This window comes from Hyperolius riggenbachi, chromosome 8 (genome assembly GCF_040937935.1).
Source record: "Hyperolius riggenbachi isolate aHypRig1 chromosome 8, aHypRig1.pri, whole genome shotgun sequence".
NCBI classification, from domain to species: domain Eukaryota; kingdom Metazoa; phylum Chordata; class Amphibia; order Anura; family Hyperoliidae; genus Hyperolius; species Hyperolius riggenbachi.
In genome coordinates, this window is record NC_090653.1 from 109,947,528 (window position 1) to 109,973,915 (window position 26,388).

Sequence of the window (26,388 nt, forward strand, 5' to 3'; positions counted from 1 at the left end):
GTATAACACTGCTAATAATGAACCTAAAGCATGAAAGGCCAGTTCCTTTTCCAAGTGCAGGTGCATGGCAATCTTAGGCTTGCCTCACACATAAAAAGGTGTCCAGTCCTGTCCTGTCAGTTTGTGATGGTTGGTATCAGTTTTGAATATGTTTCTATGGATACTTCACACATCAATCTGTACATTTCCGGTCCAGTCCTGTCAGTTTTGTATTAGATTTGTATGGGTGTGTTCACATATAAAAGTTGTACATTTCTGGTAAAACGGATAGGTAAAACTGATGGAAAACTGACAGGACTGGACCGGAAATGTACAGATTGATGTGTGAACCAAGCCATGCTGGTGAAAACGCCAGGGGAGAAACCCTGTTACACTATTAGTGCCATGCACATTACCACAGCAACATGCAAGTTACCTCAGTAACATAGTGTATCAGGCCCAATGTACCTTGTCCTGTAGCCCACCAACTTATAAAGCAGTCATTTCTACTGTGGCGCTGCCATCCTGGTATAATGGCCAGATATGCTGAACAGGAAGAAAATCATTCCACCTTGCATGCAGATGTAATACAAATGAGTGAATATGCAGCTTGGAACTGGCCAGTCAAATGCACATTTTGCCATTAATTATTGGCCCAACTCTAAGCTGCGTAACATTTGCATATAAGCTGAAATGATTTGCATCTTGTTGACCATCTGTAATGAATGTATGGCAAAGTATTTTCATAAAAGAATCTGAATTACAGAGTAAAAAAAAAATTGCCGCCAAGGCTCTGGCCACGCTCATCTGTCACCGCAGCCTGCCCCCAGCTCGTCAGCCGCTGCGTAACTTGTGGTTGCTGAGCTGGGGCGGGCAACAGGGACGCAGGAGGAGGTTTCCTGATGAGCTTCAGAAGTCTTCTGAAACATGGGCAAGACTGCACTGCCAAGGAGGGGGGTGGGAGAGCTTCACCTGTGACCCGAAGACATCAGGACAGGTGTGTATATAACCTCACAACGCCCTAATTTAGAAAGCCTGTCATTAACAGACTCTATCTAAATTAGGGCATCGTCAGGTTATATACACATACACATATATACATGTTAGGCCTCGTTCACATCTGCTGCGCTGAAAAACGTGTTAAAGCGCATGGTAAAAAACGCATGCGCTTGTGCGCGCTTTAGTCCGCGTTTCTGTGCGTTGCGCTGCGCTTCTTTAAAGCACGTTTTGCTTACTGTAGCAGCAGCAGTTGTCAATAAAACTTTGTTTTTGTATGTAAATGTATTTTTTTCTCCAATTAGGGGTAAAAAACGCACGCGCTTCTATGCGCTTGTACGCGCTTCTATGCGCTAAAAAAGCGGACCCATTCACTTGCATTGCTGTGCGCTTTCCAGCTCAACGCACAGAAATGCCTGCAACACTACGTTTCTGTAACGCTGTTCAGCGCAGCGCATAGATGTGAACCAGCTACATTTAGTTACATGGAAAAATCAATACCTTGCTGAACGCACAGGGCAGTGCGCTGTGGAAAGCGCACAGAAACGGCCCTGATGTGAACGAGGCCTTAGGTTTAGGCACTCTGTAAACCACCAGACACTTCCACCCTTGCCATTGCTTGTATAGTGTCAGGTGGAGTTCTTTAAAAAGTGTTTGGGAAGGGGTGGCAGAGGTTTATCAGCTATTTATTCCGCACTTCCTGTCCCATGGACCTTCATGGAAATTGTAGTATAAATAAGAAAACTGAAAGTCTCAGGGCCCTTTCACACTGGTGAGGTGCAGTGCGGCATTTTACTGCAGCCTACCGCAAGGGTAATAAAAGTCTATGGGGGATTTCACAGTGCCTGCGGTGCAGTGCGCCGGAAGTACCCTATCTAACGCGAGCGAATACCTACGTTACCATGCAGCTCCTGCGGTAGACTGGAAGTCATGTAAGTCTATAGCGACGTGCGTGTTTTAAAATGACCGCCGCAAGTTTTACACGCCGCGCATTCGGGGAAGCGCAAACTTGGACATATATTCAAAAAAGTTGTTTCTCTGCATTTAGTTGCATGTTTTCTAAGCATGCCTGTAGCTGCAAATAAAGATTTTGCTATACCTTGTAGGGGGTCTAGTTTCCTGTTCCTTTATGTAGGATGATACCAGATTGTGGATTGTAACATAATAGTATTATAGTGTATGTAAGCTTCTTGACTGAAAAGTAGGCTATTATTATTTCATTTATTCAGTAACCACAGGACTATGTGCTGCACTAGGTTTGATGCTACACACCATACAATTTTCTGGCAGATTTACCTGCCAGATTGATTATTTCCAACATGTCCGATCCGAATTTCGAGCGATTTTTTGATAGTTTTTTAAAATCCTTTTTTCGATCTATCGATTTCCATTTCGTTCTATGAAAATCAATAAAAGAAAATCGAAATTTAAAAAAAAAATTCGTAATCGTAATTCAGGTCGGACATGTTGGAAATAATTGATCTGGCAGGTAAATCTGCCAGATAATTGTATGGTATGTACCAAGCATAAATGACTAAAGCTGAATCACTGACTGTAATTAAACTGTAAACAGGAGTTGTTCAGGACAAGTGAGATAGCAGATGATCTATCAAGGAACTATCAGTTGGCTAGTTTTCCTATGGTAATACTGAGATTGCCTGTTCTAATTCCAATGAGTGTAAAAAATAGCTCAGGCTTATCAATCTGTCTGGTTAATATCTCTAGTTGCTACCAACTTTGGACTGGAAGCCGAATTATCTACATGGACTGCATAAGGTCATAAGGATTAATCATGTCTGTTGCCAGGTATTTTATTTTACTTCCCTATTCATGTTGTGGTTTTGGTCTAAGGTACAGTGACCAGATGTCCCAATTTACCATGTCCCAGAAATAGGGTGGTGGTTAGGGTTAGGCATTGGTAGGAGGGTTGCATGGGCGTAACAATAGGGGATGCAGCCCATGTGCCCGCGCGGGGGGGGAGCCGCCCCCCCTGGGGCCCGCTCGTGGACGTTTTGGGGGGCTGGAGGTGTCGCACCATGAGGGGAATGCTATGGCCACACTCCCTCACCTTGGGCTTTCCCCTCTGTGCTCCCCTCCAGCTTCAATCGCTATACAAGTGCAGTGGAGGGCCAGGCAAACATACCTTCCGTGCGTTCCAGCGCGGACACTTCTCGCTCTAGTGACTGACGCGACTTCCTGTATAAAACAGGAAGTCGCGTCAGTCACTAGAGCGAGAAGCGTCCGGACGCATGAAAGGTATGTTTGCCTGCCGCTGCCCGCCGATCCGCTGCACCTGCATAGCTATTGAAGCTGGAGGGGAGCACAGAGGGGAAAGCCCGAGGTGAGGGAGGGGGGGGACCTTTCCCTCCTCCCTGCCGAGTGTGGCCATAGCTTTCCCCTCATGGTGCGACCCCTCCAGCCCCTCAAAACAGCCACGAGCGGGCCCTGGGGGGAGGGGGGGGCCGCTCACAATTCCTGCAGGGGGGCCCGGGGGCTCTTAGTTACGCCCCTGGAGGGTTGGTTAGAGTTAGGCAATGGTAGGGGGTTGGTTAGGGTTAGGTAACAGTAGGGGGTTGGTTAGGGTTAGGCAGCGGTAGGGGGTTGGTTAGGGTTAAGCATAAGTGGGGGGGTCGGGTGTCAGGGTTGCATGACTGGTACTTGTCGATGGTGTTCCTGACAAATATAAGGCTAGGTTCCTACTTGATCTGGACCTTAATTGGCCAAACCGATGGGCTGTGATCCGGTTGGAGACTGGGCCAGATGCATTGGGGAAATCATACATTTGTCTGTAAAAATTGCAGATTGCACGAAAGTGCGGAACACTCCACGACACGATCAATTCAGTTCCCTCAGCTATGCCTGCTGTCAGGTTATGTATTGCTATGTGTGTCCCACGGTGAAACTCACAGTTTAGAGTTAGGATCCCAGATTAGAGATGTCATCATCACCTGGGCCCCACAGCATCACACTGCTCTGCAAATACGTGCAGCTCTTTGCTCTGCTTTTGACTCCTACATTATTAACCAAGCAGAAATCAAACTAAAGAGAGATTTGGACTTTTACCAACTGAACTACAGAAGTGGTTTTCCCCTATTGGAGAGATTATTATTATTTAGTATTTATATAGTGCCGACATCTTCCGCAGCACTGTACATAGTATATAGTCTTGTCACTAACTGTCCCTCAGAGGGCCTCACAATCTAATCCCTACCATAGTCCTATTTCTAAGTAAGTACCGTGTAAAGTATGTATCGTAGTCTAGGGCCAATTTAGTGGAAAACATACTTATCTGTATGTTTTTGGGATGTGGGAGGAAATTGGAGTGGGCCCCAGTGAGATGCTGCATCGCTTCCTCTGTGGCATTCATCACTGCAGTGTTTTTGCAACTTTTTTTTTGTTTTCATGCATTTTACCATGACTTTTTTTCTGCTGCTGCTTTGCTTTGCTTTTATAACTGTCACAAGCCACCCCTGGCCATTTACCTGTTATTCTCGATGCTCGGATCCTGCATTCACCAATGATAATCTGCAGGTTGTTTCCGTGAATCCAGCCTTCTTTTTTCCTGTTCAGATTCTTCACTAACCTATTATCACACAGACACAAACTTCAGCACCATCTTGTGACATTACGTACAGGAAATTCATAACTCCTGTCTGCTCCGAGGCCTTTACAAAGGGTGAATTAGAGGGGAAAATAGAGCTGGTGTAGCAGAGACCCTCATGACCTGACCAGGCTCACACAGTACAAAAGTGGCTCTTCTCTAGTGCAGAGATATAGACAATACAGAAACGGGCATAACTAGAGCCTGGCAGACTACCCCCACCCCCACAAAACCACAGAGCGAGCGCAATGTGGGTAAAAAGGCACCCCAGTGTAAATAAAATTGGATTAAAAACAAGATAAAATTGAAAAAAATGAGGTGGCTTACGTCAATGACAAGATCTTTATATAGCCAAAGAAATATTTATTTAGCACAGGCAACGCATTTCATGGGTCTAATCCCGCTTCCTTAGGCCAACAACAGTGCCTATTGCAAATAGCTGATCAGCAAAGGAAATCTGCCTACTGCATACCTGTTTTGGGAACATGGAGCCAAAGTACATCACTTTGTATGGGCCGCTTGTGTTTGTCCCACCCCCCCTCCCCCTTGGCGCATGAGCCCCACCAGTAGCACACATAATGAGAGGTGCCACTAGAGGGAGTCATGGAAATAAGACTGCGACAGACAATCAGACGAATCCTGGTTTTGGAACCTGTGAGTATAAGATTCCCTGCAGGGGCGTAACTAGTCATCACTTGGCCCCCCTGCGAAACTTTGGAAAGGGCCCCCCGCTGAGCGGATCGTTCAGAAACAGCCTTATCAGTCTGCAGACAGATTGTACACACGCTGTACTGTTGCTGGAACGCCCGCCCAGCGGGAGGGTCTGACGGACCCATCGTTCCCTATAGTATGGCGTGTGTACGAGCCTTAAGACATCAATCTCCACTCCATTGTGTTGTAAAAGTATTCAGAGGCCATAAAGTCATTAGCCCTTGTGATAAGAATCTAGGAATCCTTTTGCTGAAAAGGGAAAGTCTACAACTTTTTTTCAAAATGTGACTTCTTTGTTTCTAAGGTTGTACATCTAGTCATCAGAACTTTGCAGCAGTGAGAGACAGATGTTTTTTACGAACCCCAGGGAGCAGGGACACTGTACAAATTCCAAAGTGTGTGTGAGTCCTTATCTGTGTGGTGGACACATGCAATCAATATAACAATGGTGTGAGAGCAGAAGACTTTTTTTTCTCCATGCCCTTAGCTATCAGTCTCTCAAACTTTTTCCCCCACAGGCCCCCTGTGGCTTCTGGGCCCCCTGTGGAGGCATACCTTGCAGGGTCTATTGTTACGCCCCTGATTCCCTGTGCACCACTCTGCATATGCACGGGGGGGTTGGGGGGGGGGCACACTGTCACAAGCGCCCACTGTCCGCCCTTGCAAGGGGGGTGGGGAGGACACAGTTCCTCCATGTGCGGGGGGCTCATTGTAGCAAGCGAACACTGTCCGGTTTTTGCGGGTGGGGACATAGCTCCTCCGGTGGGGATCAGGAGGCACACAGCTCTTTCATGTGTCAGTGAAGAGTCATTGCCATAAGCGGCTACTGTTACCGCTCCGGCTGGGAGGTTAATTGGTAACTCAAATATTAATAGAGACCCCCACTTTTAGTGCTGCTATATGTTGTACACATTTTGAACTAAGGTGGAGTAGCTGTTTAAGCTAGATTTCTGCCCTAAGCAATGTTCTTGGTCTGTATGCAACACATAACAATAACAAGATGTTAGTTACTGTTCACTAAACACCATCCGCAATACTAATGTAAAATAAATAGATGTTGCCAACAAATAAGCTGTTTCCCACCAAAAAAATGGCTTTATTCTATGAGAGGGTCATTGGATTATGGCTGTGGTAGGGACTCTATGGCAATTGTAGGGGTTCGATTTTGAGCTCCTCTATGGGACTGAAAGTGCCTTATATAAATACACAATAATAACTTTCTAGGTAGTGAGGTTATCCTTACGAAATGTCATTGGGGAAGGATTGTGTCACACTTTTACAGATGGCAAGAAGCTTCATTGTTCCTGTGTGAAAGTGTACTGTGCATATTTAATGATGAGGTTTTACAAACAGGCCACCACTGTGTCTGTGTGGGTTGGGTGTGACTGCTGGCTGGGCGGCACAGAAGCCTCAGTACATCACCACATTCCACGCCTGTCTTTCTTCCTGAATGTTACACTCATGTCAGCAGTATGGAATATGGGAGTCAGGTTCTATAACTAAAAACATGCAAGTTTCTAGCCACCTGACAGTGGAACGTGGTGGCTTCAGGTAAATCAGATCAGCTTCTCCTCTTTATCCACCAGCAGCACTCCTGGCATCCTCTTCGGAGTCCTGATCACATGATATAAACAGTGATCATAACCCAGGGGATGGTGTCAGCATTGCAGCGCTGCCTGGTGGTTAGAAGAGGGCTGATGGACCCCTTTTCCACCACCGGGCAGCACTGCACCGCTGACACCATCACCTGAGTTGGCATTGCAACACTGCCGGTGGAGGAAAGAAGATGCCACCCAGCTGCCCGGAACAGCTAAATATAAAAGTTCCCTGTGCAGCTCTGCATACCCTGCAGGGTGGGGAAGGAACACTTCCCCAGTGGTAGAAAAAAAAAATGGGCCCTGCAGCGCACATATAAATTTGATATATGTGACTGCTAAAAGGTGAAATTACATAATACTGTTAGTTCAGCATACAACTCAAGTCTTTAGTGGAAAGTCAGAAACATTACCACTTTCCCTCTGCGTCCTCCTGTAGGAGTTGGATGACATCCCCATTCTTCACCAGCACATCATCAGACCCCCTCTTCTTGCAGTCAGCCAGTGCCTTGTATTTACCAGGAGACTAGAAAACAATGACTTACTGTTACTGCATATTATATTACTGTGTATTATGTAAAGACTCTCCGCACATGCAGCTGAGGCAAACATTTCAGAAATTCTTAATAAATGTGATCAGTTAAGCTGGCCATACTCTGATAGATCTGGCCGACAGATAGATCCCTCACAGATCATTATCTTATCAGAAAGGGATCAATCTGATCAAATCCCTCCACATAGACAAAGACAAGACAAGACAAATAACATTTATATTGCGCTTTTCTCCTTGCGGACTCAAAGCGCCAGAGCAGAGCAGCAGCCACTAGGGCGCGCTCTATTGGCAGTAGCAGTGTAAGGGAGACTTGCCAAAGGTCTCCTACTGAATTAGTGCTGGCTTACTGAACAGGCAGAGCCGAGATTCGAACCCTGGTCTCCTGTGTCAGAGGCAGAGCCCTTAACCATTACACCATCAGCCAACTGCATACTGTACACAGAATTTTTTAATAGATGCAGAAAACAGCTGACTTTACCGAGCACTTAGGAAAATGTCAATTCATCAAAGCCGTTACCGCATGGAAAGATGAAATTACTGAGCAGTGAGGTAAAGTACCGACTTGTTCAGTGAATACCTCAACAAATGTAAGTAAATGTCAATTCATCAAGGTTACAGCATGCGGTATCAGGTTCGATCATTACCGGCAGCTCCGGGGTGAACTTCCAAGAGACATTACACATGCCATGCTTAGGTGATTTCCCCACTAGCACCTCCGCCTCTTAAAACAGGAAGCTAAGTGGTTAAACGGCCGCTGGGGAAGCCTCTTTTGTTCTGTGATCTCTCTGCTCGCTACTTGGGCTTTAGAAAAACTAGACCCGCCGGAGAAGCCTGCGGGTCCTATCAGATCCAATCATCAGGACTTGCAGGAGACAGGGGTTGTGTCTATTGGCTCCCTGCTCCTGTCAATCATTGGGATGGCCACACCAATGGCATTCAAATCTGGTTTCCGCCACTTCGGAGCTGCTGGTAACGATCGAACCTGATACTGTAATGCTGTAACCTTGGTGAATTGACATTTACTGACATGTTGAGGTATGTACCAAACAAGTCCATAATTTACCCCACTGCTCGGTAATTTCAGCTTTCCATGCGGTAACAGCCTTGATGAATTGACATTTTCCTAAGTGCTCAGTAAAGTCATATTTTCTGCATTACTGAAAGTGGTAATGCTTGATGATTTGATGCCTATGTCTGTAAAGATCCAGGCCATGGTATACCCTAAGAAAAGTTCTAGTAGCTTTAACTGGACACCTTATATTGTTCTAAAGACATTTTGGGCCATATACAATTCAATTTTTCACCTGTGTTTTCTCCAAGGTGATATTTTTACTACTTAAAATAAAATGCCTTTTAAGCCAACAGCAAGCACAAACAAACAAATACTCAAAATATTTTTACAATAATCTTTTACCTACTTTTTGGTACTTTTTTCCATTGCAAAGTGCTAAAAAGTTATTCTAAATTGATGATTAAAAATTATCTCCTAGGAGAAAACTCAGGTGAAATAGTGAATTGCATATGGGCCTTTGTCTCTAGAGCTGGGCCACTTTATCTGGTCTAAAAGTGAACGACATTCGTCAACATTTTAGAATACCACCTATCCAGTTACTTCAGACAAACAGTCTAGCTAATTGATACTTGGCTGAGGATCTGTACCAACTCCAGAGTGTTTAGGCAAGTGAAATAAAGCAACATAAAATGTTGATGACAAATGCTGCTAAAGGTGCCCTTCTCCAGTTTAAGGATGGTCATCCCAGTTTGATAGAGACACACATTTCTTCTATGTCCAGAATGTGCACCACCAATATACAACACTGAGTTATTACACAGACCTTTAGCCAGGCCATTAAACAATTAACATCTGCACAATAGACTTTTGGCTAAAGTAAGTGGATTACGTGTCCTTATAAGAAGCCAACAACACATCTACTTTGGTTGTAAGAACAGAAGAGGTTAAGGTGCCCATAGACCTGACGATTATGTGCAGATTCGACAAAGAGACACATTTATCTCTAATCGGATCTTATTAGAGATAAATTTGTTTTTTGTTGATGCTGCCCATACATTACAGCTGATTCCCGTCCAATTTCAGCATGAAATCTTTAATCGGCTAAGTCCGCACCACCGCTGCCCCAATGTATAAATGTTCCCCCCTGTGTGTGCATTTATACATTACCTGTCCTGTAGCAGCCTCCGCGCGGTGTCCGTAACCCTCTGGGCGGCTATCCATACACACCACTGGCGTATAGCGCCTGATGTCAGACGCTATGTGCCGACGTCAGACACTATGCACTAGTAGCATGTATGGAGAGCCGGCCGGAGGTTATGGACACAGCGCAGAGGCTGCACTCGTGGAGTGCAGCAAGCGGACGAACGCAGGGAATCTATAGCGGATGTGCGCGCGGCAGACATCCTGCGGGCGACACGTTTTATCGAAAGTAGCCCTCCAGTGGCCACCGATGCGGGGGAGAGCCTGTTAAAAAACTCAAGCTAGATTTTATATGCAGAAATTTGTAAGTGCAATACATTTTAAAGTTTTTTATGTGGAAACAATATCACACTATGTAGAGTTTTTTTATTTGGAGGTAACAACTGAAAAATTGAACAAGCTGTAAGGACTGCAGTGTTGGGGGGACCAACATTCTCAGATCGCAGTGGTCAGGGGTGACCCGGGAATAACCCCAGTGCCTAACTAAGATTAAATTGGTGGTCTCAGTAAGGGCTCGTTTCCACTATTGCGGTGCGGAATCGCCTGGATTCCACCGCTGATGAAATCGCATGCGGATGCGATTCCCCATGCGTTTTTTGCCGCTTAGGTGAGGGTATATATGCGATTTTAACCATGTCACTGCCTGTGTGAATTTACATTGGTACCTATGCGAATTCGCATGCGAAATCGCAGCAAAAACCGCATGGGGAAAACGCATGCGATTTCCCTATTAAATACATTGTGTGCGATTTGCCTGCATTCCACAAGCACGCGAATTCTGCAGGGTGTTCCGGGCAGATTTTCTCCGCACAATAAAACGCTCCCGCAGACGCATAAGTAGAAACAGGCCCATTCACTTATATTGTCTATGCGAATCCGCATACGCAAGACGCATGAGGATTCGCGATAGTGGAAACGGGGCCTAAAGGGTGAGTCCCTTTCCATATTCGGGTGTGGTGGAGGTGTTGAAAGCCAGAAGTCCCTTAAAGTGAAAGCTACATGCTGTTTATTTGGAGATTAATCTAGAGAACCTTGTACCCTAGAATAACAGGACTGTGTTGCGCTATATTTTTACCTACTGTGTTTGTTTGCTTTATGATATTAGTGCACTGCCTATAGACATTTCTATATTGCGTACCTTGTACATTGTGCGCACCAAAGCAATAATTATCTTTACAGCGCAGAGGCTGCTACTGGACAGGTAACATATAAATGCACACACCGTGCACATTTATACATTGAGGCGGTAGCGGCGGGGGTTTCGTCATCTCGTCGCTCGTTCCGGAAATCGTCGCCGTACCGCCACATACCTGACAAACAAACTTAGGCCCGAATCTTGCGGCATGCGTGATCTACCATGCGACCAATTTCCATAAAAAAATTGGTCACTTTGTCGGTCAGCATGCACTTGGTGGCACCGATTTTCATCCAATTCGATTATAATAATTGAATTGGATGGTCGATCCGCCACCAAGTCGCCTGATGTATGGCCACCTTTACTTTGTGGGAGAATGAAACATCTTCTAAAACAAGAAAAGGCTTTCAGTTGAAGCTACCTTTTGGTGGTGGTGGTGGTGGTGGTGGTGGTGGGGGGGGGGGGGGGGGTTAATCTGTAGCAATCTTGGAGGAACAAGTTTTTAAATCAATTACATTCTGGCAACAGAAGCCTCCTTGTTAAAGGGATCCAAATGAAAAAATATGGAGCACCATTACCCATACTTGCAAACTTGACTTACTAATTTCTACTAATCCTAGCTCCTCCTCCTACAATAACTAACTGTAATAGCAGTTTACTAACCAGCTGGACGGTGTCCTCCTCCTCTGTGTCTGAACACGGGCATGAGCAGTGATTGCTGGACCAGCCTTCAAGTCCCTCACAGATCTCTACAGATTGCGACATTCCAGCCCAACCTAATAGAGAGGTATAAATGATTGCAGCAGTTCAAACCACAAAGCAATGAGTAGAGCACTAATGGCTATAGACCCATACTGGAGTAAACTAACAACATTTTAGAAAAACACCAAAAACATCCATGGGAAACACTAAATATGTATATTATTTGCATACTATTTGCACAAAGCAAATTGGAGTATAAACCTCACTTCAAACATAAGGTATGTACACACATCCAATCTTGATTGGGCAATTTTACCACCTACATGTAGAAAGAGAACTTACCTACATAATCTATTTAAAGTATTCAGAATGCGTTGGCCCACATACTACATGGAAGTGATAGAGTCGGTCAATCTAGATTGGATGTGTGTACGCACATTTAGGGCTGGAACCCACTATGGATACATTAGTAGTGCTTTCCGATTGCTGGCGAATGGAAAAGTGTTGCAACTATGGAACCTTATGGGAGTTGTTCCACAGCAGCATTGTGATCGCGGAGTGATCGCAAAATTTTTATTGCGCTAATCGCGGTAAAATCACTTGCTCAAAACAGTTTTGCGATTTTAAATGTGAATGGGCCCTAAAGGAGTCATGGAAGTGAGCTGCCTGCAATCCCGGAGTGATCACATTTAAAGAAATTAAGGGCCAATCGCAGGAATCACACAGAAAAATTGCAGTAGATGATGATTTGGAAACGAGTGATTATTAGTAACACTACTATTAGAGCAACAAATCCACACATGATAATGTGTCTCAAAAGGGCTGGCATTTACCACTAAAAAAAACACAAGAAAAGATGCCCTATCCAAAGACAGGAGGTCGGAATAAGTAAATCATACGATGCAACCATATATAATTGTATTCAGGACTTATCCAACAAACACAATATGTCAAAAACAATTAAAACCACCTTCTGAATCCAAATGTAATTGGAATCCCCACAGCAGCAGGAGCAAAAACTGACAATATTTGTGTTAAAGTGAATGAGAGTCAGGGCCCCCTAGGCCATGGCCTAGGGCACCACAGGATGAAGGGCACCAAAGCACAAGGCTAAACTGGTACAGCATTTGCAAGCTTGCAAATGCTGCAATGCAGTGAGATCAGGCGGGCGCCTGACCACGGTACTTCGCTGCTAGCTGCCTGTGCAGAAGCCACCTAGCTCTCTGTGCCTGTTTGCATTTTGGCTGGCGGCTATGCACTTGGGCAGCATCAGAGACGGAAAGGAAGAGGAAACTTCTGCGCTGGAGACAAGTGGAGAAATGAATGGCACAGATGGCTGCTGCGGTGTAAAGGTGAGCTGGCTACTTATACTGAAGGGGGAAGGGGGGGGGAGGGATTAAGAGAGTTACCTGACTACCTATACAGGAGGGAAAGGGGGTAGGAGTCATATGGCTACTTATACTAGAGGGAGGGGGAGGGGTCATCTGGCTAGCTATACTAGAAGGAAAGGGGGAGGAGTCATCTGGCTACCTATACTGGAGGGAAAGGGGGGGAGGAGTCATCTGGCTACCTATACTGGGGGGGCATCAGGCTACCTATACTAGAGGGAAGGGGGAGGGGTCATCTCGCTACCTATACTGAAGGGAGGAGGCTGGTGACAGTGGCCTAGGGCGGTAAAGAGTACAAATCCGGCCCTGATGAGAGTCACTAATCTTGTGCAACAAATAGCATATATTGCATACCCCTTAAAAAATGCCTACAACAATATCCAAAATTGCTAAAAAGATTGCCTGGTATCCAATGCCTATGAAAAAGTGCAACATGCTAATATAAATAAATACATACAGTTTTGTGCAAATACCTGTCGCTCCTGCTGCTGTGGGGATTCCAATTACATTTGGATTCAGAAGGGGGTTTTAATTGTTTTTAACATATTGTGTTTGTTGGAAAAAGTCCTGAATAAAATTATATATGTTTGCATCATATTGGGATGTGATGATTTACCTATTCCGACCTATGTCTTTGGATAGGGCATCTTTTCTTGTGGTTTTTAGTTGGAAACAAGTGATTTCCAAATCGTAAACATGACCGCTAGTGGCCCCCACTCTAAGGGCTCATTTCCACTATCGCGAATTCGCATGCGTTTTTCGCATGAAAATTAGCATAGCAATACAAGTGAATGGGACTGTTTCCACTTGTCAGGATTCCTTTGCGTTTTTCTGTGCAGAAAAAATTCGCATGGCAGAGCCATCAGAATTCGCATACCGCAGACCGCTATGCGAATCGCATACAATGTATTTAATAGGAAATTCGCATGAGGTTTGGGTATGCGAATTTTCATGCGAATTCGCATAGAAACAATAGAAAGGCACACCAGCACTGCCATGGTTAAATTCGCATACATCGTCATCCATGCGAATTCGCATGCGAATTTGCATGAAAAGTCGTATATACCCGCATGCGAAAAAATCGCATCCGCATGCGAATTTTTACAGCGGCGATTCGCACCGCACAAGTGGAAATGCAGCCTAAGTCTTACTTCTCCCGTGGCACTTGTGTAATAAATAATGCAGCACAGACAGAGAGACCTACAAATAGTGACCACAACAGAACAATGCCACATACTCTGGGCCCGTTCACACCTAAGAGATTGGCGGATGATTCCCGCTAATCGCTAGCGCTTTTTAAAGCACTAGTGCTTTGTTACCCTATGGCAGTGTTCTCACTGCCGCGACTGGCGCGGACCGCGGGCGTTTTGCGATAAGTGCCATTCGCAAACGCGTTATCTGCAGCAGTTTTGAGGAGATTCTGGAGCGACCGTGGTACAGTGCTTATAAAGCGCTGACCGCGGTCGCTCTGAAATCGCAGAAGTGTCCAGTGATTTTATTGCCCTAATCGCAGTAAAATCACTTGCTCAAAACAGTTTTGCGATTTTAAATGTGAATGGGCCCTTAAAGGAGTCATGGAAGTGAGCGATGAGAGGTGAAATTAAGCACTGTAAACATTTGTTTAAAAAGTAAACTCTCTGCACACAATCCATTCATTTTACAGCTGTTTACTACATAGTAATTTCCTGAAAGCAGCATTCTTGGTATTTAACTTTATTTTTTTTTCAAGTGTCTGTATTTACCTTTTTTAAAGCATTATACTAGATATGGTACATAAAAGGCAGCTTTATGGCATGTAAACAGAGCCCCTGGAGGGGGGTAGGGTAAAGGGAAAAAATAGCTAATAACATGACAATAAAAAGTTACACAACCAATAAAACTAGTAAGTCTGGTGCCTGCATTTATGTCACTGCAGTTACACTTCAAAGCATAGCGGAACAAGACACTAAAATATCCTCTCAGAAGATCTGAGATAAAACTGTTACTGTTCTATATATAGAGATCAAAAAACCTCATAAGACTATGAGAACATTATTCAGGATGGGTTTTTGAAATATGCTTTAAACAAATTTTACCTCCCTGAGAAAAAAGTGAAATGTTCTTTTTTTTAGTTAAATCGTTGTTATAACATTCCTGATTACCAAAGGATTGGTTACAGTGAATAGATGTACTATAGGTTAAAAAGTAATAATGATGCTAACCAGGCAATCCAAAAGTTAAAATCACTATTACTTTTCTTGTTGATAAATGATCACTCCCCAGTTTACCTGACTCTTACTTGGTACACACAAAATTTGGTACATAAAAAGGAAGTTGCAGGGCATGCTGGGTTGTCCTTTTTTTGCTTCTCTATTTTCCCTCAGACTTAGCTAATGCAGCCTGATTGTCAGAAGCCTCTTTCCTACTGTTTTCCCCTCCCACACTTCTGTTCTTCTCTGATTGGCCAATATTTCTCACGCTGAGACAATGCACTTTCTATAGTGAAAGGCAGGCAAATCAGACAAAGGAGAGTGAGGGAGGAAATTACACCAGGATTGGCTTAAAAATAGTCACATTTAAAATGGGAAATGCTATGAAGGATTTTCTCTTTTTTTACTGTAGAAAAATCACTAAAATCAAAACGTGGACAGTGCAATGCATATATTATGTAAGTAGAGCAAATATTTATCTACTTATATATGTGTGTTTTTTTTCCTGAGAAAGTATGGCTGACAGCTCCTCTTTAAAGAGATCCAAGCATCTGTTTTTCCTGCAGTTTGTCCTGGTTTCTAATAGCTGTAGAAGGTCCCCCCCACCCCCTTCTCTCTGCCCTTATTTGTCCAGGGGAAGGTTGTGAATGTCACTCAAGTATAATTTCTCTAAACTGTTTGAAGTACAGTGTCCTATCCTCCCCACTGGTGAAAGCTTTTGTTTGTTCACTGCTACTATTAATTACAGCAATAGTTATCTGCCCACTCTTCCTGCGGACACAAAGCCTCGAGCAAATATTTAAATGTAAAAAGTAGAAGTAGAATGGAATTTTTTTAAAGTAATGAGCCATATTGTTTGTATGCATTTTTAATGTGCTATTGAGATGCCCTGGCTGCTAAAAATGTTGCTCGGTTCACTTTAAGTTACAGATGCCAACATGTCAGCAATATTTTCCAGTTGCTAGAAAGGCAGCTTTGCATGGAAGTGATACATACCTTTGTGCGCTTTATGCTGAGGTGACAGGTTCAAGCTCTCCAGTGTAATAGCACTACTATTCTCCGAGTCATTCTCCTCAGAACTTACTGACGTCCTATGCAATTTCCTTAACAGAAAACAGAAGATACATGCTGTTGTATTACTAGACAAGAATGCGGCATGGCAGGTGTGATAGAGTGCACTGCTAGTATCTTGAAGCAGACACAAACTCTTGCACAGCACACAAAGAAAAGCATTTATATCCCATATAGTTGCTGAAGAAATTCACTTCTCTGTGTTCTGTTTGTATAGGCAGATCAGTCTCTAATTAGTTCTTATCAGTAACTATGAATAGACTGCAGGAGAGCTCTGCTGAGGCGGCTCTCTATACAGTGAACACTGAGTCTTAACCCTTTCAGAGCTTCCTGCAGAAGTAAAACTTCAGGGTTTTTTAAGATTTCCATAAACTGTAATAAATATTTTTGTCCCATAAAGGTTATCATGCTGTAGCTAATCTTTAAGAGCAAGGAGGAAGTTTTAAGTTTAGTTCCACTATAAAATAATGGTGATTGCTCCTTTTCTGAAACCGCAAGTTCATTAATTGTTAATAGGAACTGTCATGTTCATTATTAAATTGCCATGATTATTGAGAGGTGCCACAGAAGTCATTTTGCAATTTAATGTTTAATGACAACCTTGGTAAACTCTGTTTAGCAGACTGTTGCTATGAAACTAGGAACCCCTAATTTCTGGTAGAAATAATGATCTATTTGGGGCAGGAGGCTTCATTTTTATATTCAACACCTGCACTATTCCACTAACTGATAACAAACATTAACACTCCTACTTCCCGGTTTCTGTTTAAAAAAAACATTGTGGAATCATTCTTAGTCATTGATTTTTGCAATACACAGAACTGAAAGCCCCGAGTCTTTCTCAATTTTGTAACTTTCCAAGAGCCTGATAAGTTTTTTTTTTATTTTTAATGGCCATGATTCAAAAAGCTTTTTCACCTGTTTTCCCGTTTTCACCTTATCTATGTTACATTTTTAAGCTACCAAAGAGCAAAAATATAATATAATTAAGGTAAGAAAAGTAATATAGACATGAAGGTACCGGTAATCAGAAACAGCTTAGTTTGAGTGATTATTTTTCTTGTAAATGTGCTGATATTTTAATCAATTAGGAGATAAATGAGTAAGTTATGAGAAGTTTTGTGAATAGAGCCCATTGCATTTGATAAAATACGCCATTATCATCAGTGATTCCTAATCAGTTACCTTGGAAATGAATAGTTGTTTAATATACTGTATACTGTATCTCTGTAGTACTGCAGCGCTTTATAGTGTAAATAGAGATGGCACTATATACACCACAGAGGAGGTCACAATCTAATGTCTTCTATATAGTCATGGCATAATGTCCCTTCCATAGCCTGAAGGCACATACACACACAGTCACTGTAGGCGTGAGGAGGAGAACAACGCTGGGCCTGGTCTTGGCTGAGACAATCAGGCACTCCGGATCTCGGCAGTAGGGAGGCTGTACATACACTAGAATCTCAGCAAAGGTGGTCCTAACAGGCCCCCTTATCTGAGAACCCTATAACATGTGTATGAGGCTGAATGCCAATACTGGGGAAACAAAATTAAATTATTAGTATTTTTTTAGGTGTGGCCGAAGCCCAAAGATAGAAGATACTAACTCCATGCAGATAAGTGTCTTTGGCAAGATTCAATCCTGAGACTCAAGCACATCAAGGGAAGAGTGCTATTTACTGTGCCATCATGCCACTATGCTGGAGAATGACCATATGTAAAGCTAAACCATCAGCACTAGACAAAATCAGGGCCAGGTAAACCATCTCTGGCAAATTATATAGGCCACAGTCTATAAGAATAAGGGTTCATTTCCATATAGTGCGCATAGACTGCGCTGTCTGCCATTTCCAGTCATGCGCGTCGATTCACAGATGAATCGCCACGCATGGTTTGCTGCTTATAGTGCGCTTAGACTGTGCTGTCTGCCGTTTCCAGTCATGCGCGTCTATTCACAGCTTAATCGCCACGCATGGTTTGCTGCTTTTCGGGGCGCTTAAGCCCGCAATCCCATTGAGTATGATGAATGGGATTGCAAGCCCTGCCCCCGCTGGAAGTGACGTGCAGCAGCTCTGCCCTGCATGGAAACGAACCCTACGGGCCCTGAAAGCGTGCTATAAGGAAACAAGCCCTAAGTGTGAACAAGGCCTTAGATTCATAGGAGATTTAAAGCAGAACTCCAGTTAGAAGACATATTCAAGGCCCCTCCTCTCCCCTGTAGGAGGCCTATGTCATTTTCATGTGATACCCAACACCACAGACTGACTCCAGAGGTAAAGGAGACGGAGGGAGTCCGCTATTGCATAGAGCCATATTAATCCATACCTTCCACTGATGAGGACCAGAAAGTCTGAAACCGCTGTTTCCATATTGGATTGATGGGGCTCTGTAAATGAGTAAGCTATAGGCTCACTCACAGTGGTTCTGGATGTGTGCCTGCCTTTAGGGGCATAAAGAGATGATTTGTATATTTGAGAGTGAAGCATCATGGGAAACCACGGTTGCTCACTTTAAACTGAATTATTGCAAATACCTTGTCAGTTCTGTGTACATTGTTTCCAAAAGGAGTATTTTAGAGCATTGTCAATTTTATTTTTGTATTTAACTTATTGTTTAAAAGTGGGCCAGACGACAAGTGTCACTAAGGTTCTATTGCAGCTTTGATCCAAATACATCGTCAGTCACAGCACTTGGGAATAGAGGATTGTGAGAGGGCTCCAGGACAATTATTTTACCAAATCTCAATCCCAAATACTCTATCTCCGGTCTTCTGTCAGTACTACAGCAGCATTACTTACCTTGGCCAACAAAATAGACAAATAACACAACAGCATACTCCAGGATAGAAATGCAACACCCACAGCAACCAAACCTGCAGCCAGTTTTCCCTGTGAAATAGCCAGCATCTTAAAGCAAACCTATAAAGAGGACCTGTGTAGCCTCAGCTGACATGCAGTGCTGGAGGATGTAGTTATCCAACTCGCAGAAGCAGTGCTAGTTCCAGGGCAGCCATATTTCTGAGTAAGATGCTGCTTTTAATAGAAGAAGCTCTGCCTGTGAGCACTGGTAGCCATCCAGCATTGTATATACTTGTCACCAGTATCATGTCATACAGGTTCACTTTAAGCCAAAGCATGTGTGTTGTTAGCCCATGCACTTGTCATGCATTTACAAAGAGCTCAAGCATGTGCACTGTAATGCCTTGACCACATGAGTAGTTCTCTTTGCTTTTAAATATTTTATACGGGCACATTTCATACTAAGCTATTCTTTCTGGTGGTGGCAACATCTGGTAATGTCATGCTGTGTAGGTCTTAAGGAAAATTAGGATTAAACAATGCAAATTCCCTTGCTGTCCTGCTTTTTTTTTCCAATACCCTTATCCATAGACCCTGAACAAGCATGCAGATCAAATGTTTCTGACTGAAGTCTGAATGGATAAGCCACATGCTAGTTTCAGGTGTGTGATTCAGACACTATTGCAGCCAAATAGATCAGCTTGATTGCCAGGCAACTGGTATCATTTAAAAGGGAACACATATGGCAGCCTCCACACCCCTCTCAGTTCAGGGGTACTTTAAGAAAACAATTCAGCAAGTGGAACCATCAGTCCTATTTCTATGGGCAGGGGCAATGCTGGTTTCTGAACTGCCATTGCGGTATATGTAATTCTACATCAGCATGGAGGTGTGAATTTGATAACTCATCAGATACTGGTGCTAGAAAAGTTTTTTATATGACTAGCATGCTGATGATCTTTAGAATACAGCCATTAGACGCATGAAAACTAAAATAAAAGCATGGACCGCTCATGTGGAAAGACCATTAGTGCACATACTTCTGTAGCTGGCTGCGAATCATGCTGTCTTGTCTGCAACTACTGCGGAAAAATCATGAGTTATGCTAATACTCTGCATTGTCACAGTCACTGTCATGGTTACAGGTAGTGTTGGGCGAACACCTGGATGTTCGGGTTCGGGCCGAACAGGCCGAACATGGGCCAGATGTTCGGCATGTTCGGCCCGAACGCCGAACTCAAATGAAGTCAATGGGACCCCCGAACATGCCCATTTTTGGGGCCCTATGGGGTCGCAGGCATAAGGGGGGAGCATGCCCCGATCGCGGGGGGGGGGGGGGGTCGGAAATTCCCCCCACCCCCTCCGCTAGCGCACCCCCCTCTGCCCGCTTCCCCATAAAAAAAGTTTAAGGCAAGTTAAATAGTACTTGGTGGCTGGCCTGGCACTGGCAGTGGAGTGAGGAGGAGGAGGAGTCCGAGTAGCAGAGTGACGCGTTGAGGCCGGGCAGCGGGCGGTTCAGCGGTAGTACCCTTGTGGTACTTCCGCCCTTTCTCTGACCTCACGTCCTCTGCATACGAGGGTACGCGTCACGCGTACCCTCGTATGCGTCATCACGTAGAGGACGTGAGGTCAGAGAAAGGGCGGAAGTACCACAAGGGTACTACCGCTGAACCGCCCGCTGCCCGGCCTCAACGCGTCACTCTGCTACTCGGACTCCTCCTCCTCCTCACTCCACTGCCAGTGCCAGGCCAGCCACCAAGTACTATTTAACTTGCCTTAAACTTTTTTTATGGGGAAGCGGGCAGAGGGGGGAGCGCTAGTGGAGGGGGTGGGGGGAATTTCCGACCCCCCCCCCCCGCGATCGGGGCATGCTCCCCCCTTATGCCTGCGACCCCATAGGGGGGCCATATTGCGGCATGTTCGGGCGAACAGGGCCCTGTTCGGCCGAACAGGGGCCCTGTTCGGCGGCCATTCAGTAGTTCGGGGCGAACCCGAACTTAAAAGGCCGAACACCATCAGGTGTTCGGCCGAACTCGAACATCACCCGAACAGGGTGATGTTCTGCAGAACCCGAACAGTGGCGAACACTGTTCGCCCAACACTAGTTACAGGTTATTTGAGCTCAGGGGGCAATTGTCAGATTTCATTTTTAGTCTTTTCACAGATGCTGGATGCAGTCTTGTTTTCCCCAAACTCTCCCCTTTTAGGTACCAGTGGGATGCGAAAGTTTGGGCAACGTTGTTAATCGTCATGATTTTCCTGCATAAATTGTTGGTTGTTACGATAAAAAAATGTCAGTTAAATATATCATAAAGGAGACAAACACAGTGATATTTGAGAAGTAAAATTAAGTTTATTATATTTACAGAAAGTGCGCAATAATTGTTTAAATAAAATTAGGCAGGTGCATCAATTTGGGCACTGTTGTCATTTTATTATTTTATTGATTTCAAAACCTTTAGAACTAATTATTGGAACGCAAATTGGCTTGGTAAACTCAGTGACCCCTGACCTACATACACAGGTGAATATAATTATGAGAAAGAGTATTTAAGGGGGTCAATTGTAAGTTTCCCTGCTCTTTTAAATTTCTCTGAAGAGTAGTAACATGGGGGTCTCAAAACAACTCTCAAATGACCTCAAGACAAAGATTGTTTTCCATCATGTTTTAGGGGGAAGGATATAGAAAGCTGTCTCAGAGATTTCAGCTGTCTGTTTCCACAGTGAACAACATATTGAGGAGATGGAAGACCACAGGCTCAGTTCAAGTTAAGGCTTGAAGTGGCAGACCAAGGAAAAATCTTGGATAAACAGAAGCGACAGATGGTGAGAACAGTCAGAGTCAACCCACAGACCAGCACCAAAGACCTACAACATCATCTTGCTGCAGATGGAGTCACTGTGCATCGTTCAACCATTCGACGCACTTTACACAAGAAGATGCTGTATCCAGAGGAAGCCTTTTCTCCGCCCACAGCACAAACAGAGCCGCTTGAGGTATGCTAAAGTACATTTGGACAAGCCAGCTTCATTTTGGAATAAGGTACTGTTGACTGCCGAAACTAAAATTTAATTATTTGGGCATAACAAGGGGTGTTATGTATGGAGGAAAAACACAGCATTCTGAGAAAAACACCTGCTACCTACAAATATGGTGGTGGGGCTGTGTGGCCAGTTCAGGGACTGGGAATCTTGTCAAAATTGAGGGATGCATGGATTCCACTCAGTATCAGCAGATACTGGAGACCAATGTCCAAGAATCAGTGACAAAGGTGAAGCTGCGTCGGGGCTGGATCTTTCAACAAGACAACGACCCTAAACAGTGCTCAAAATCCACTAACGCATTCATGCAGAGCAACAAGTACAATGTTCTGGAATGGCCATCTCAGTCCTCAGACCTAAATATCAAAGAAAATCTGTGATGTGAGTTAAAGAGAGTTGTCCTTGCTCAGAAGCCATCAAACCTGAACGAAGTAGAGATGTTTTGTAAAGAGGAATGGTCCAAATTACCTTCAACCAGAATCCAGACTCTCATTGGAACCTACAGGATGTTTTTAAAGGCTGTAATTTCTGCAAAAGGAGAATCTACTAAATATTGATTTCATTTCCCAAATTTATGCACCTGCCTAATTTTGTTTAAACAATTATTGCACACTTTCTGTAAATCCAATAAACTTCATTTCACTTCTCAAATATCACTGTGTGTGCCTCCTATACGATATATTTAACTGACATTTTTATCGTAACAACCAACGATTTATACAGGAAAATCATGACGATTAACAACGTTGCCCAAACTTTCGCATCCCACTATATTAGCACCTTGAAATATAATTTCCCTTTTTATGTATGCCAGAATTGTATTTGCTGATGTGCAAAAGCACTCCAAGAAATACAACAGCAACTTTGTAGAGCAAGAAGCTCAGCTGAGGATTGCCCACACAGCTCCTGGTTTACTCCTTGTGTGTTCCCATCACTGTTTCATTACCACAGAAAGGTGTTGGAATTTTGGAGAATGTTGTATCACTATCTGTATCAGGGACAGTGACTGCAATAACACAAGGTATACACAGAGAATTTTTCCTGAGAGTTGTCTTTCAAGAGAGGAAAGCCTGCAGAAGGAAAGAGCAGTGACTTATCATACAGCTGCCAGTAAGTGGAAGAGGACCCTAAGCTTGTTCTAAGCAACAAACAAACAACATACCCCTCACTGACTTGTGGTGACAGCACAACTTGGTCAGAGAACGGATTCTGTTTCTGTTTCTCTACTGCAACAGAGACATGACATGAATGTGTATCATCGCGTACCACAGGCCTAATGCTGGCTCTACAGCTCTACAGCCTCCTTACCTTTCATGAGTTCCCTCTGCCTGGTCAGTATCTTCCGAATTTCCTGCAGCCATGCTGCCTTCTGCTCTGCAGTCTGGGCCTGGAGCACAAAACAGGAAAGAGATACTGCCAGAATCAAACAGCTGGAAGGAGCAGCAACAACAGCAAAGTGCAAATAAAGCAGATTCAGTCCACTTTGTGTTGCATTATTTGACTGTCAATATTTTTAGTAGATACATTTGTTACAATATGTGGCAAAAACTTCAACACATTGGGCCTGAAAGCTGTGATGACGCATTGGTCCTTGTCAATCTGCCGTGACGCGGAATACACCTACATGTAAAACAACACACTAACATGTAAAACGGGCGTTGCAAAAATGTGGGCGCTGGAAATAGCTGCTAGCAGAATATGGGTAAAACTACCGATATTCTACTATTGGGAAGTGGTTATTCTGATTGTAATATATCTGTAAATTGTACCATATTTTACTATCGCTAAGCCTAACTATTCCCACATGAGCCCAACCTCTACCAATACCTAACCCTAACTGCTGATGCCCAAGATGCCTACCGTAACACAAACTGACTCCTCCCCCTGCTGTAAAATCCACCAATACTAAACCTAGCCCTATTTTCATATGAAGCATCTCTCTACCAATGCCTGAATCTAACCAAATCCCACCTACAATGCCTGACTCCTAACCGAGCCCACCCACCGACGATACCCAACCCTACCGCCGCTACCACCCCGCCACAATATCCGTGTTGCCAAACACGAGAAAAATTGGGCACCAGGGAAGTTAAGGCAATGCCATAGGCAACTATGTTAATAGCGCCTATAGGCAGAAATTTGGACGCCAGATGTGCCACATAAAATGCTATACAAACTGCAGCTACAAATAGCGGGCTTGCCCAGCACCTGCTATTTTATTGGGCATCTCAGGAAACAAATTTCTGCTTGTAGCCGCTATTAACATGGGCGCCTACAGCGGTGCCCATACTTCCCCTGCACCCAAGTTTCCTGTCACCCTGAAAGCACCTCTATGTTTGCAGGCATGTTGGTGTGTGACCACAAGACCATGTGATTGCACACGACTTTTTTACTAATTGTTTGCCAGCCACTATGATGTCCTGATATAATAAAGGGATAGCTGCAATGATTGCCAGCCAATACTAATTTATTTAAATATTACATTTCAATTTCAAAAGCAAGGTGAATTAAGCAAACATTAAACTCTTTAGTGTTGTTAGTCTTCTTGAAGGTATCACTGCAGAACCATGAGAATGTAAAAAACAGTCCACCTTTCAGCCCACATGTACTGTATATGCAGGGATTGGCTTGCTATGTATCGCATGGATTTGCCAGGGCTGATTTGATCACTGAACAGAGCATTGACTTACACTGGCTATACACACACTACTGTGATATAATTCTATTCTTTGCAGTGCACAGTAACAGATCATGATTGTAGTGGTATTTAACTGTAATAAAATGAGGTTTATGAAATAAAAAAGCTGTACTGGGGAACACAATTATTGTTCCAAGAAAATTATTTTTTATTCTAATTTAAGGCATACAATTTAAATTAGAGCTTCATTTCATTATGTAGATGTTCTAAGAGCCATTCCGTAAAAAAAAATAAGGGAACAAAAAGTTTTCTGGTTATTTAAGCGCTGAGAAAATCCCCATATTTGTGCACGGAATTTAAAGAGGAACTCCAGTGAAAATAGTGTAATAAAAAAAGTGCTTCATTTTTGCAATAATTATGTATAAATGATTTAGTCAGTGTTTGCTCATTGTAAAATCTTTTCTCTCCCCGATTTACATTCTGACATTTATTACATGGTGACATTTTTACTGTGGGCAGGTTATGTAGCTGCTGCTAGCTGTTCTGGCCGTTGGAGACAGCTGCAAACAGCTATTTCCGCGTACGTTAAAAAGGGGCGCTGGGAAAAAAGGGCGCCGGGTTTTAAACGATAAACATGGATAACGTTTAAAAATATAATGTACTATATTTCGTTTAAAAATAATGTTTTATAAAGTTATAAATCATTAAATAATGTGCATGAAATTGGCAATTGTGAAAACGTTAATCTTACGTTTAAAAAGTGAAACGTATAATAACGTTTAAAAAAAAATAGTAAGTAACCCTCCCTGTACCTACCCCTAACCCCTAGACCCCCGTGTTGGTGCCTAAACCTAAGACCCCCCTGGTGGTGCCTAAACCTAAGACTCCCCTGATGGTGCCTAAACCTAAGACTCCCCTGGTGGTGCCTAAACCTAAGACTCCCCTGGTGGTGCCTAAACCTAAGACCCCCCTGTTGATGCCTAAACCTAAGACCCCCCTGGTGGTGCCTAAACCTAAGACCCCCCTGTGATAAGCATTAATAACGTGTGAAAAAAATATTGTGCTGTTTTTCGTTTAAAAATAATGTTTTAAAAAAGATTGTACTATTTTTCGTTTAAAAATAATGTTTAAAAAATTATAAATCATAAAATAATGTGTAATCATGAGAAGCAGTTATAAAACAGTAAAAGTCTCCGGGCGCCGCTTATAAAACGTTATTTTTCTCCGGCGCCCTTTTTTCCTGTCGGGCGCCCATTAAACGATATTTATTATGGGAGTGAATGGCGGCGCCCGATTTGTCCACTTGCCTCAGGCGCCCGAATTTACTGTTACCGCTATTTCCTGTCTGTGAACCTTGTTACATTGTGGCAAACTGTCAAAAGTACCGCGGTCCTCAGAGCTTCTTGTGGGAGGGGTTTCCCCACAATATCAGCCATGCAGCGCCCCCCGATGGTCTGTTTGTGAAAAGCAATAGATTTCTCATGTAAAAGCGGGTATCAGCTACTGATTGGGATAAAGTTCAATTCTTGGTTGGAGTTTCTCTTTAAGAGAAAGTAGTCTGGTAATTCCGCATTAAAGTGATATTTGTTTGATTATATTCTGTACAACTTATAATTTGAATTAAAGTGAACCTACATGCTCCCCACAGCACAAGAAGACTGCTTCTGAGTGGCTTTACTATTCTTCCACAAAGCATACCACCCTGCTCTCCTTTTCAAAGACACTCAACAGCCCAATGCTCCTGTCCCTGCTCATGGCCCGATGTGCTGGCCATT

At 43.6% G+C, this 26,388-nt stretch overlaps 1 protein-coding gene across 7 annotated transcripts in view; it reads right to left on the bottom strand.

Annotated features, from left to right (window-relative positions):
* The window catches only part of MCF2 (MCF.2 cell line derived transforming sequence), a 209,828-nt gene that overhangs the window by 19,984 nt on the left and 163,456 nt on the right, over window positions 1–26,388 (bottom strand). For 3 of the 7 annotated variants that reach the window (XM_068250992.1, XM_068250994.1, XM_068250997.1), the window contains 6 exons: window positions 23,284–23,362; window positions 23,138–23,201; window positions 16,058–16,164; window positions 11,446–11,558; window positions 7,296–7,408; window positions 4,458–4,558 (listed from right to left, as the gene is read on the bottom strand). In XM_068250992.1, coding sequence (XP_068107093.1) covers window positions 4,458–4,558; window positions 7,296–7,408; window positions 11,446–11,558; window positions 16,058–16,164; window positions 23,138–23,201; window positions 23,284–23,362 — 577 coding nt within the window. Of the gene's footprint in view, window positions 1–4,457; window positions 4,559–7,295; window positions 7,409–11,445; window positions 11,559–16,057; window positions 16,165–23,137; window positions 23,202–23,283; window positions 23,363–26,388 lie in introns of those variants that run through there. The other 4 variants (XM_068250993.1, XM_068250996.1, XM_068250999.1 and 1 more) reach the window with 4 other exon arrangements.